The sequence below is a fragment of the Polypterus senegalus genome, chromosome 7 (assembly GCF_016835505.1).
Source record: "Polypterus senegalus isolate Bchr_013 chromosome 7, ASM1683550v1, whole genome shotgun sequence".
Lineage (NCBI taxonomy): Eukaryota > Metazoa > Chordata > Cladistia > Polypteriformes > Polypteridae > Polypterus > Polypterus senegalus.
The window spans coordinates 2,443,441-2,456,611 of NC_053160.1; the positions used below are offsets into that span (position 1 = coordinate 2,443,441).

Sequence of the window (13,171 nt, forward strand, 5' to 3'; positions counted from 1 at the left end):
ATCGTGCATCTCTGGAGCGTTCTGACATCATCTCGCTGTGCCGTCCCATACAGTTTCACAGAACGTATCCTGGATGTTAGGCGGCAGACACCTTCATGTTCCTGCTGACCTTTCATTGTTCTTTGTCACTAAAGCATCAGCCATGTTTGGTGGGCTGCAACACGAGATGTCACCACCGCATTTCTTTTTCGCACCATTATGGTGTGTAGCGCTGGGTTTTCCTTTTTATAAAGTAAAGTGCTGGAAACATTTGTGGATTTGATGGGGTCTACTAACGTGCGTAATTGCGTTCTATTTTCACGATTGTTTCTGAATACGACTTCCTGCTACAAAAATATTTAATCAACAGACTCGTTGATGTCAGAACTAGAAAGGTTCAAATTGCAGAACTAAATTCTCATTCAGACGGGGTTAGAGGTTCTGGGCGCTGTGCACATCTCCTGGTAGTTAATGTATGTGTAAGTTAGTTCAGACCCCATTAGCAGCCCCTATTTATGACAACCATATGTCTGTTCAGACCAACACTGACTGCACCCGACCCTGACCCCGTTAGTTAGGCATCTCCTCATATTTAATGTATGCATACTGTTAGTTTGGACCACAATAGCAGCCCCTTTTATAGCAACCGTATGTCACTGCACACCTCCAAGGGTCACCTGCACACTTTTCTGCATAAATTGTGTGCATTAGCGTGCCTTTGGACAGTGCCAGCCAGTGCCAGTGTGTCACAGCTGCCTAAGTTGGGGTGCATTTTTTCCCACCCGCACCCTGCACCAATTCTGTAGACGCCTTCTAGCGATGCACTGAATTCACATACAATCCGTATTTCTATGCAGGTGTCAGTGTGTGGTGCCATTGTGCCAACATCAGACCAAAAAAACAAACCTCTCCGTTAAAATTAGCTTTAAACAACAAACATACAAAGTCAGTCAGTCAGTCAGTCATTATCCAACCCGTTATATCCTAACGCAGGATCATGGGGGTCTGCTGGAGCCAATCCCAGCCAACACAGGGTGCCAGCCCACCACAGGGCACACACTAGAGACCATTTAGGATCGCCAATACACCTCACCTGCATGTCTTTGGACTGTGTGAGGAAACCCACGCAGACACGGGAACAACATGCAAACTCCACACACAGGGAGGACCTGGGAAGAGAACCCAGACGGGTCTCCTAACTGCAAGGCAGCAGCGCTACCCACTGCGCCACCATAAAACACAAAGTACACAGTCAAAACAATTCAAATGTAACCGGTCTGAAACGAAACTCGTCCTGCACGCGTCTCAAAACGACCTTTCAGTAACAAAACACACGCGTTGTGAACTTGAGAGACTTTTAGCAGACACTCGGAGCGTCCCCTTAAACTGACTGCAGACATTCACACAACTTTACAAAATGGTGCAGTCAGCAGAGCCCAACTTGTGTTAAAACTCCACAAACACCGTCCTCTGTAGTGGTGACCTGCTGATCTGACTCTTCACGTTTGCTCCTCTCCTGACACACTAAATAAAGAAACAAAGTCTCTGTAGCTGGAAATCTGAGGCCAGACATTGATTGGATGGTGACATTGCCTCATTTGCATACACCCATGAAGACACACAAACAGAGATCATGGGTAAGTGATTAGTGATAAATTTTACACTCTATTCTATTGAGTTTAGTAATTCGATTAGGCTATTCAAAGTAGTTCAAGTGGACAAATGTAATTTATATGGTCACAGTTCATGGGGTGGCCTAATAAAAATCGAGTGGCGTCCACACCACAACTGTAAGCTACCAGGCAGGCTGGCGGGTTAAATAGAGAAGTGTGTTTATTCTGCCATTGTGGGATTTTCTTTTCACTCCTGTCAAATGGAATCGATCTTCTTACAGACATGTGAACTAAGAAAGAGAGAAATAGATAAATAAATAGATAGATAGGAAAGGCACTATATGATAGATAGACAGAGTGAAAGGCACTATATCAAAGAAAGAAAAAGAAAGAAAGAACCCAATTGCCGTGCTTCTTCTGCAATGTCAGAGTCTTGAAGATGCATCTTTAGGCAATTTGCCAAACGTCCTGCACGGTGCCGAATGTGAAGTCATCGTGTATCTTGTATTCCTGTTTGTTTTATTCGCTCACATCTGTCTAATTTATTCATTTGGATTCATTGTTTAGATTCCGATTTTCACATTCACTACACGCTCATATCTGAGTTGAACGGAGGCCCTAGACTCGGACGCAGATTTTTCAAGTCGTTTTTGCCATCGCTGCTTTTTTTTTTTGTGACTCGCTCCAGGATACGTCATTCTTAAACATTCACACTTGACTTTTGTTTTATATATTGTTAGTTCCAAGTGTTTAGAACGTTCCATGACAACACCCACCTTAATGAAGCGCCCCCTGAGACGATCGCCCCACCTCGTCCCCCCCACGCGCTGGCCCAGCCGTCAGCAGCACCAAGCTGAATTCTGCACGCGTACATCAAGGAGTAGCAGCCCTTTGGTTTTGTCTCCCTTTTCAAAGGGGACCCCATTCCGAAACGCTCAGATTTAGGGGTTTTACAGACTTGTCGATTCCCACAGGACCTGCGGTGATTTATTTACAGGATGAAATGCTCTGTAATCTTTGCTGAGAAGAAGTGAACACGCAGGGTCCATAAAACGTTCCTGTCATGAGCGATTCGGGCAGGACTACAATTACTGGGGTCCTTCATCCCGCCCTGTTGGTGTGAAGCTAGGGCCGCCGTCTCCGAACGCACCTCAGTGTTACGCCATGCGGACGCTGGCTACGGAGGATACTTTGGTGGTTTTGATGTTTGTTTGTTTTTCATTTTCCGTCTCTGCCTGTTTTTCGTTTGTCTCATTCCGTCTACCGTATCCTCATTTCCCGGCCCTTCATTTTTTCCTGTACCACCTTCTAATCGTCATGACAGTCATGTGATGTGACGTGTGGTTGTCACGCCTTACTGACGGGCACAAGGCAGGGATGCATTGTGACCCACAACGAGGCAAAGAGTCCTCAGCGCCACTGGCTCCCTGGGTCTTAGAGGATCGAATCTCAAACTCGATTAATGGCTGCACACCACACTGCGTCAGTGACCTCCTCCATCACTACTAAGGTCCTCTGATTCTGGCCATCTTGTTGTGCCCCACACTGAGCTGCAGGGCCTTCAGCTGTATGGCGCCTTGACTCTGTGAAGTGGCTTGAGCACGGGAAAGGCACTATATAAATAAAATATATTATTATTATTATTATTAATGTTGCTACCGACAACAAGACAACTTTGATAACAACAAACAGAGCTGCAGGATTCCAGAAACATAGAGAATGGCTAATAATCTGAGCGCATGAAAGTACAGAAAAGTATCCGTGAAAATGAGCTGCAAATAGAAAAACATACAGAGTGGCACAAAAGGTGCGGTAAAAAAACTTAAAACTTCAACAACGTGACGGCCGCAGGGCTGAGCAGGTCTTCTGTTTCTTCTTCTCTTTTTAAAAAAACGTGAAGGTTGTGAGTCAACTGATGGATTTACAGCTCCCTTCTTCATCTTCTTCTTCTTCTTCTTTCACCCCAGGAGGTGGAGGGCGCCCTCTCCAGCTTGCTGGTCCTTTGTGGAGATCATGGGATGTCTGAAACCGGGAGCCATGGTGGGTCGTCGGATCCTGAGCTCAACACCCCCTTTGTCCTCGCGAGTCCAGCTTTCAGGAGGAAAGGTAAGTCGTGGCAAAGCCCCTCTGAGTGCTGCGGGTCTCTTCATTCATTTCAGGACCCTGAGGGACCCCCTAAGGTGACGCAGCTCATCTGTTAGGTTTAAACAAGAGGAGCACAAGAAGTTGTGGTGTCCTAGTAGTTTGGGGGGCTAGCACCAACTCTTTTAGTGGGGTGATGTGCTAAATACTGAACACGTCAGCAGTTATTTCACTAAATCTGCTTCACATGAAAGTCTCACCAGACATCGGTGTTAAGTCAAGAAATACACAAAAAAAAAATGGCCATAAATGAAGATATTGAGGTGTAATAAAGTGGACTGACGCAAGATCAGGTACTCAATAAAGCCAGCAGTGCTCTCCCTCGACTTTCTCAGGTACTGGAGATTTGAGGAGTAAACCGCAAGACAAGGATTGGAGTTTTATATTATGTGCATTAAAGAACCCTCGACATCAAATCAAATGAATAAGATATTGAACAATTATTATACAAGTTGAAAAAATCACACTCTGCAGCTGCATGAAGATAAAGTTTGCCATGAAAATTTTATTTTGGCAAACAGTTCAGGTAAATGACCTCCTCTCTTCTTTTCTTTTTTTTCTCCTCTCTTTTCTTTCCTCTCTTTTCTTTTCTGTTCTCTTTTATTTTCTCTCCTCTCTTCTTACCTCTTTGTCTTTTCTCTCCTCTCTTTTCTTTCCTCTCGTTTCTCTTCTCCTCTCCTCCTTTCTTTTTCCTCGCCTGTCTTTCTTTTCTCTCATTTTCTTCTCTCCTCTTTGTCTTTTCTCTCCTCTCTTTTCTTTCCTCTCTTTTTTCTCCTCTCTTTTCTTTTCTCTCTTATTTTCGTTCCTCTCTTTTCTCTTCTCCTCTCCTCCTTTCTTTTCTCCTCTCCTCTATTTTCTTTTCTCCTCTCTTTTCTTCTCTCGTTTTATTCCACTCTTCACACTCCTGACGTGACTTCCATTTGATGGATCTTTGTCAACATTCAGCACATGCCAGCTATTAATACACCACGCCGTCTTATTTATGGAGATGCCCTTTCTCCTCGTTTCGTGCGTTTCGGAGGAGGCGCGCGTAGCGTCGGGATCATTAAACTGCCAGATGTGTCAGCTGTTAATTTGCACTGTGAAAGACGAGCAGACGCAGGAGTTGTCAGCAATGCCGCCTTTTAATTGGCCGAGAGGGATTTTGAGTGCTTTACGCTTACTGTACGCTCGCCCAACTCGCCATCCCCTGGCGCCCTGTGTATGGCAGACATGAAGCGGTGCGTCTCGACAGTCGGCCTTCTGCAGATCACCTAAACTTCACTTGAAATGTCTGAATAAAGAGAAGAGAACTAAAAGAGGGTCACGGCCATCGACAAGTTGGCATAAGAGGGTCGTCACCCGCACGTTTGTCAGCATTTGCACTGAAAGGCCACCATTTTGCTGTGTCAGCCAAGGGGGGTTCATCGCTGCTTCTGCTGCCTTTGTTTTCTAGGGAACCTTTTTGTTGTTCTTTAAATGTTACTGGGAATAAATAAAATGTCACCCTGCTCAGGGAGTGCATGTGCAGGGGGTGCACTCCTTACATGTACACGGGGGTCCAGGTCAGGCTGGTCTCATCACACACAGGGGCTGTAGAGGGAAGGCCAGAGGTGCCAAGCATGCTGTCCCAAGAACGGCTGCCGTCACGTCATGCAGGTGCACATCGCTGGACGTGGAGGTTTGAGTGACATCGGTCGCATCTTCTACAACCCTCTTGACAGTCGGTGTCATGTCCGGGGCTGGTGATGTCACTTCAAGAGAGGCCCAACAAGCTAAGTAAAGGGTGGACAAAGTTAGGGTAGGGCTGCCAACCGTCCCATAAAATACAGAATTGTCCCGTCATCGGAAAGCAAAGGACACGAGTTCCGTATTGAAGTGATGACGAACACGGTTTGCTCGTTGTCACATCGGTCTTCAAACGACTCATGTGAGAAACTCTGGGGGGACACCCAGCACGGCTCCCTATGTTTTATGGAATAACACCTGTTTGTCCCTAATTACTGCACAGTTAAGGTGTCAACTCTCGCTAGGGGACGCCCTCCGCACCCCCTGGAGGTAGTGGTGGAGCAGAGAATGAAGAAGAAACGGAGGGCCATTATGTACAATGCTGCACGTCCCCTCTGGGACAACACTAAGGACTTTCAGACAACGAGTCACTCGGCAGAAGTGCACCTGGGGGTCCTTTATACACCCGTAGAGGGTCTCACTTTAGGTGTGTGTGTGTGGCATTTAAAACCAAATGAAGCTCCCAAATGAGACACAAATACACCAACACAAAGTCCCGTTTCCTTTAGCGGGCACAAATTGACACATTTTGTGTTGCAAGTTTTGATTTTTCCGTAATTGTTTTTTTTTTTTTGTTTGTTTGAAAGTGCTGTACGTTTATGAGACATGGACGCTATCCAGTGACCTGAGATGAAGACTGGACTCCTGTGTCTCTTCAGAGAATCCTTGGCTGCCGCTGGTCTGACTTTGTGTTGCTCACGGAGTCCCGAGTGAGGCACATGACCTGCTTTGTGAGGGAGCGTCAGTTACAGCACTACGGCCATGTGGCGCGATTCCCCGAGGGTGATCAGCTCACAAGACCCTCACTGTTGAGGACCCAAGTGGCTGGACCAGGCCAAGGGGTCGCCCACGTAACACCTGGTGGCGGCAGATAGAGGGTCAATTTCTGGAGGGTGGGACCGGACCGCGTGTCTGCCTGGGGGTGTTGCCAACCGGGATCCTGAGTTGTTTCGTCGTGTGGTGGGTGCGGCAACGCTCTGTACCAGTGCAGGCTCCCCAATTTGACTTGCCTTGACTTGAAAGTCTGTAAAACTGTAAAAAGGAGCGGCGAGGCGAGTGGGCTGCAGATACGAACTCAAAGAGGACTGGAAATGTCAGGACCTGTGCATAAATCCACCTTAGTATCGGCCTGTAATCCATACAGCATCAAGAATTTCATGTGGTCTACCGAATGGACGGGTACATCACTCACTCCTACGATGAAATGAACCTGGAGATCCAAAGCACAGAAGTCCCAAACGTGTCCTTAAAATGGCCACTAGAGGGAGAAATCCAGTTTAAAAAAACAAACAAAACAAAAACTCTGCAAGCCGCGTCGAGTCTTTCTAAAATATAAAAATGTATTCTGCTCAGAAATGCCCTGTGACACAAGAAGCTCCGTGGAGCACAAAAGGCAAAAAGGGAATTGGCAAAAAACGGAAAGTAACCAAACCCAAATCACAAATCTGGAAACAGAGCTCAGGTTCAAAAATCCAGAAAATCACAAAAAAAGCACAAGAACTCGGACAGAATCGACACAAACCGCCAGGAACTCTGGGAAACGCTCGCCTATATAGGGCTGAGGGGGCGGGACCTGGTGGTGATGGGCAGGTGTCCTCACCTCTTGGGGAACCACCCACAAAACAGATGGAACATAACAAAAGACGCACAGAAACTATAACACTTTTAACACACTATATATAATCTATCTATTATAAAAAAAAAAAAATCTTGGAAGGGAGACGAGACGTGATCTTCTCAGAAGACAATTGGATGTCCCGTGAGACAACATTTAAAACAAGTTCACGGACATCTAACCTCTCAGTTGTTGGAATGCTTTTGGCAGACGCGCTTCATGTGCTCCCAGCTCTTAAAACAACGACAAGCAAAACATGCAGCTCGCCAGCAGATGATCCAAACACTTCTCCTGAGTGTGCATTCAGCAAACAATGCGAGGTGGCAAAAGGACAGCTGCTATACAGGCTTTGAAATGATTGACGGGCTGCGCAACAAACTGAAGACGCAGCTCGCCAGCAGCAGACAGACAGCAGATGATCGGACGGCATCTCCTTAGTGTGCGTTCAGCCTCCCCCCTCTTCTCAACACAAGCAGCGTTATACGTCCTGCGAGAAAAATTTGTAACCACCTTGGGCCGAAAATAAAGCATAAGTATTGTTTTTACAAAAGTTTGAAAGTAAAAATGAAAATAATGCATATGTAACAATTCCCATGAAAATAGCAATCTATATATATAATTCACTAAGGCAGGACACCCATGGAAAGCACGCCGGAAGGGGTGTGGATTCACTAAGCCGCCGACAAGTGAGACACCTATGGCGCACGCAGGAAGGAGTCACACCCACCAACTCTAAGACCATTGGATACGACGACAACTCGCAGCACCATCTCGGACACGACGACACAGGAAAAACGGCGTCATTTATGTTCATCTGTCGTAGAGTCCACATGCAGCTCTGAGCCACGTTGACTGTTCATAGAGGCGTGTTTCTCACGGAAGTGAATCGCCATGTGCAGCGTGTAAAACGGTTTGCGAGGGGTATCCCATGGGATCCTTAAAACATTCCTTTACAACTGAGGTTAAAACACAATGAAGGAGGCAGTCTTTAAAAACCAATAAGCCCTGTGCCTCTGTTTCATTAACGTCTCACCTGCTTCACCAATGCAGGCCCTGCAACAGTCAAGACCCTCTCTCTCGGCAGCTGACCTTCTCTGTGCCTGACCGGTTCACACAGAGGCACCACACGACCAGGCGGTGTGTATATTTCTGGAACGAGGGTAGACGCGACAGGACTATCTAAGAAGAGGCATGTTTGTTGCGGATGTGATTCGCTGTATGCAGCGTGTAAAACGCTGTATTGTATGTTGCCCTCTCCAGAGTTCCATCTTTTCATTCACCTACAGTCGTATACACAATGAAGTAAGCAGTCTTTAAAAACCGAGTTTTCGGTTACGACGCACAACCGCATGCACCATAGCAAACTGTTTTACACGCTACGAGGAATCAGCAGACTAGCATGACGGAGGGAGCGAGTGGCCGCCCTTCTCCTCTCCTCCCGTTTCACCCTCCGCGCCTGAGCACCGCACGGACAATTGTGTGTTGGTTCGTTCCGTGCATCGTTACAATGTTGCTTTTCTTGCTGATTTATTTCATTACAGATTTTTCAAATGTTAATTTTCTCCCTGTGCTTAAAAATCTTTAAAAAAACCGGCCTGATTATGCGGCGTATGGTACGCCGCGGGTTGGCTAGTCTCTTTAAATTGTATATCCGGTAAACCAAACCCAGGGATGGGCGAGTGAAGCAAGCAGTGGGCGGAGCTCCCTAGTTATAATTATATCAGTTATAATTATTATTATGTAAAGTATATATCCTCTTTAATAAAACCCCTGTGTGTGTGTGTGTGTGTGTGTGTGTCTGTCTGTCTGTCTTTTGGTGAAGTGCGCATGCGCGAGGCTCGGTGCGACACGCACGACTGGCATCGTGGACGCACACACACTGGAAGCTGAGCACACAGTGAATGGCGTAGCCGCGGCCGCGCATGATGAGCAAATAAAGGACAGCATTGCTGGGGAGAGTGCTGATTGGGTAGTCGCGGCTGCACACATAAAATCCATTGCTGGGGAGATGCCACACATACTGCCCCTTGCATGTTTACTAACTAACTATCTACTAACATGCCACCCAAAATAAAAAAAAAAGGACACGTCAAGTAGGACAAAAGACACAGACACTCAAATCGTATATAAGCAACATCTCCTGAAAGAACAGTCAGCTCAACAAGTTACATCAGCAAAAGAAACGCTGAAAGACAAAGAAAAATACGAGCAAATAAATCGATTGTAAGAAAAAGAAAATGAGCGTCAGAATATTCAGAATATTATATTGATTTGGCTCTGTCCTCTACTAGTTTACCCTTTACCATAAGAAAGCGACAATTTCCAGTTACATTAGCCATTGCCATAATAATTAATAAAGCTGAAGGGCAAACCTTAGAAAAAGTTGCCATTTACTTGCCAGAACCAGCATTCAGCCACGTCAGTTATATGTTGCATTATCAAGAGTTAGAAGTTTTACAGAAGTTGTTGTCAACGTTGTAGATGGTCCTGAACAAGAGTGTTTACAAAAAATGGTGTCTATAATGAAATTTTATTGAAAAAGTTCCTGAGGTAAAAAATTAAAAGCATTTTCCTAAATATCTTCTTCAGATATTGTGTATTACAGATTGTTATGAAGTTTTACACTAAGGCAATATTAATTATACTTACTGTATTGTCATATACGTTTCTATTTTATTTTTAATATTATTTTACTTTAGGCTTCTTGCAAAAATATTTTTAACAAAAAAATTAAGACAACAAACAGAATGAGGTCAAGGTCCCTTGCCATTTAATATAGACTGTTCCTAATAATGTTTATGCAATACTGTTCTAGCGCCCGTTATTGTAACAGGCTTAATGTCTAGTATATATATATATATATATATATATATATATAATTTATTTATTTATATATATATATATATTCTTCAAAATAGCCACCCTTTGCTCCGATTACTGCTTTGCACACTCTTGAAATGCTTTTCCAACAGTCTTGAAGGAGTTCCCAGAGGTGTTTAGCACTTGTTGGCCCCTTTGCCTTCACTCTGCGGTCCTTCACTGTTTTGAAGAAACTAGAATATAAAACATGTTTTCAGTTATTTCACCTTTTTTTGTTAAGTACATAACTTCACGTGTGTTCATTCATAGTTTTGATGCCTTCAGTGAGAATCTACCAATGTAAATGGGCATGAAAATAAAGAAAACACATTGAATGAGGAGGTGTGTCCAAACTTTTGGCCTGTACTGTGTATATATATATATATATATTTATTTTATATATATATATACTATTAACACACTATATATATATATATATATAATATGTTATATAATTTGTATTATGTACTATGCATATATATGTTATATATATACAATAATAACAAACTATATATATGTTTATATATATATAATTAATGTTATATAATTATTATTATGTACTTATGTGTATATATCCAATCCTGATCAAAAGTTTAAGACCACTTGAAAAATGGCAAAAAATCATATTTTGCATGGTTGGATCTTAACAAGGTTCCAAGTAGAGCTTCAACATGCAACAAGAAGAAATGGGAGTGAGACAAAACATTTGTTGAGCATTCAATTAATTCAAAATAAGGATTAAATTCAGGGCTGCCCTTTGTCACCGATTCTGTTCATAACTTTTATGGACAGAATTTCTAGGCGCAGCCAGGGTGTTGAAGGGGTCCGGTTTGGTGGACTCAGGATTGGGTCACTGCTTTTTGCAGATGTTGTTGTCCTGTTTGCTTCATCAGGCCGTGATCTTCAGCTCTCTCTGAATCGGTTCACAGCTGAGTGTGAATATGCTGGGATGAGAATCAGCACCTCCAAATCCGAGAGCATGGTCCTCAGCCGGAAAAGGGTGGAGTGCCCTCTCAGGGTTGGGGGAGAGATCCTGCCCCAAGTGGAGGAGTTCAAGTATCTCGGGGTCTTGTACACGAGTGAGGGAAGAATGGAGCGTGAGATCGACAGGCGGATCGGTGCGGCATCCGCAGTGATGCGGGCTCTGCATCGGTCTGTCGTGGTAAAAAAAGGAGTTGAGCCGTAAGACAAAGCTCTCAATTTACCAGTCGATCTACGCTCCTACCCTCACCTATGGTCATGAGCTATGGGTAGTGACCGAAAGAACGAGATCGTGAATACAAGCGGCTGAAATGAGTTTCCTCCGCAGGGTGTCTGGGCTTTCCCTTAAAGATAAGGTGAGAAGCTCAGAGTAGAGCCGCTGCTCCTCCACATCGAGAAAAGTCAGATGAGGTGGATCAGGCATCTGATCAGGATACCTCCTGGACGCCTCCCTGGTGAGGTGTTCCGGGCACGTCCAACCGGGAGGAGGCCCCGGGGAAGACCCAGGACACGCTGGCTGGCCTGGGAACGCCTTTGGGATTCTCCCGGAAGAGCTGGAAGAAGTGGCCGGGGGGAGGGAAGTCTGGGCCTCTCTGCTTAAGCTGCTGCCCCCGCGACCTGACCTCGGATAAGCAGAAGAGGATGGATGGATGGATGGATGGATTAAATTCAAACAGGCTGTTGTACAGCTGATCAAGATTTTAGGACCACATGCCTTTTAAAGGCCAAATCTGTTCAAAGATGTGGATTCGTTGTCATTTTCTGTCAGGTAGTCACACATTCTGATGGCAAAGGCAAAAAAACTCTCCCTTTTTGAATGTGGTCGGGTTGTTAAACTGCAGGGTCTCTCACAGTGCGCCATCGCTGCTGTGGTGGGACGCAGTAAGACAGTCATTTGGAATTTCTTAAATGATCCTGAGGATCCTATGGAACAAAAAAGTCAAGTGGAAGACCCAAAAAAATTTTACCAGCACTGAGCCGGAGTATCCAACTGGCTGTCCGTCAAGACACTGGACGATCCTCGACCCAAATAAAGGCCGTTACTGGTGCTGACTGCAGCCCCATAACCATCAGACGACATCTGAGACTGAAGGGCTTCAGAAACAAAAAACGTCTTCAAAGACCTCGTCTCCTTGAACACCACAGAACTGCTCGTTTGGACTTTGCAAGAGAGCACCACACATGGGACATTCAAAGGTGGAGGAAAGTTTTATTCTCTGATGAGAAAAAATTTAACCTTGATGGTCCTGATGGTTTCCAACATTACTAGCATGACAAGCAGATCCCACCTGAGATGTTTTCTACGCGGCATAGTGGAGGGGGCGCCATAATGGTCTGGGGTGCTTTTTCCTTCAGTGGAACAATGGAGCTTCAGGAAGTTCTGGGGCGTCAAACATGTCCAGATGTTGCAGAGAGCATTCCTCATGACTGAGGGCCCTCGTCTATGTGATAACGACTGGGTTTTTCAACAGGACAACGCTACAGTACGCAATGCCCGCAGGACAAGGGACTTCTTCCAGGAGAATTACATCACTCTTTTGGCCCATCTTGCTTGTTCCCCTGATCTAAATCCAATTGAGAACCTTTGGTGATGGATGGCAAGGGAAGTTTACAAAAATGGACAACAGTTCCAGACAGTAGATGTCCTTCGTGCGGCCGTCTTCACCACTTGGAGAAATGTTCCCACTCACCTCATGGAAACGCTTGCATCAAGCATGCCGAAACAAATTTTTGAAGTGATCAACAATAACGGTGGAGCTACTCAGTACTGAGTTCATGTTTGGAAGTTTGATTTCTGTTTTGGGGGGTTTACGGGTTTTTTTAGAGATGTGGTCCTGAACTTTTGATGAGCTGTAAAACAGCCTGTTTCAGTTTAATTGTTGTTTTCATTAAATTGCATGCTCAACAAATGTTTTGTGTCACTCCCATTTCTTCTTGCTGCATGTTGAAGCTCTACTTGGAACCTTGTTAAGATCCAACCATGCAAAATATGATTTTTCAAGTGGTCTGAAAGTTTTGATCGGGACTGTATATATATTATATATACACACTATTAACACATTATATATATATATATATATATATATATATATATATATATATATATATTTTGGAGGTTGACGCAGACACCATCATTGTCACCCAAACACACATTTATTTACAATAATAAAGTTCAAAGTGCACCACAAACCCCAAAAGTCCCCAAAGTCCTGGC

General features: G+C 44.7%; 1 protein-coding gene across 1 annotated transcript in view; it reads left to right on the plus strand.

Annotated features, from left to right (window-relative positions):
* Window positions 1-13,171, plus strand: part of pigg (phosphatidylinositol glycan anchor biosynthesis class G) — a 230,978-nt gene that overhangs the window by 147,648 nt on the left and 70,159 nt on the right. Inside the window, exon 5 of the mRNA XM_039758143.1 lies at window positions 3,560-3,698. Coding sequence (XP_039614077.1) covers window positions 3,560-3,698 — 139 coding nt within the window. The remainder of the gene's footprint in view (window positions 1-3,559; window positions 3,699-13,171) is intronic.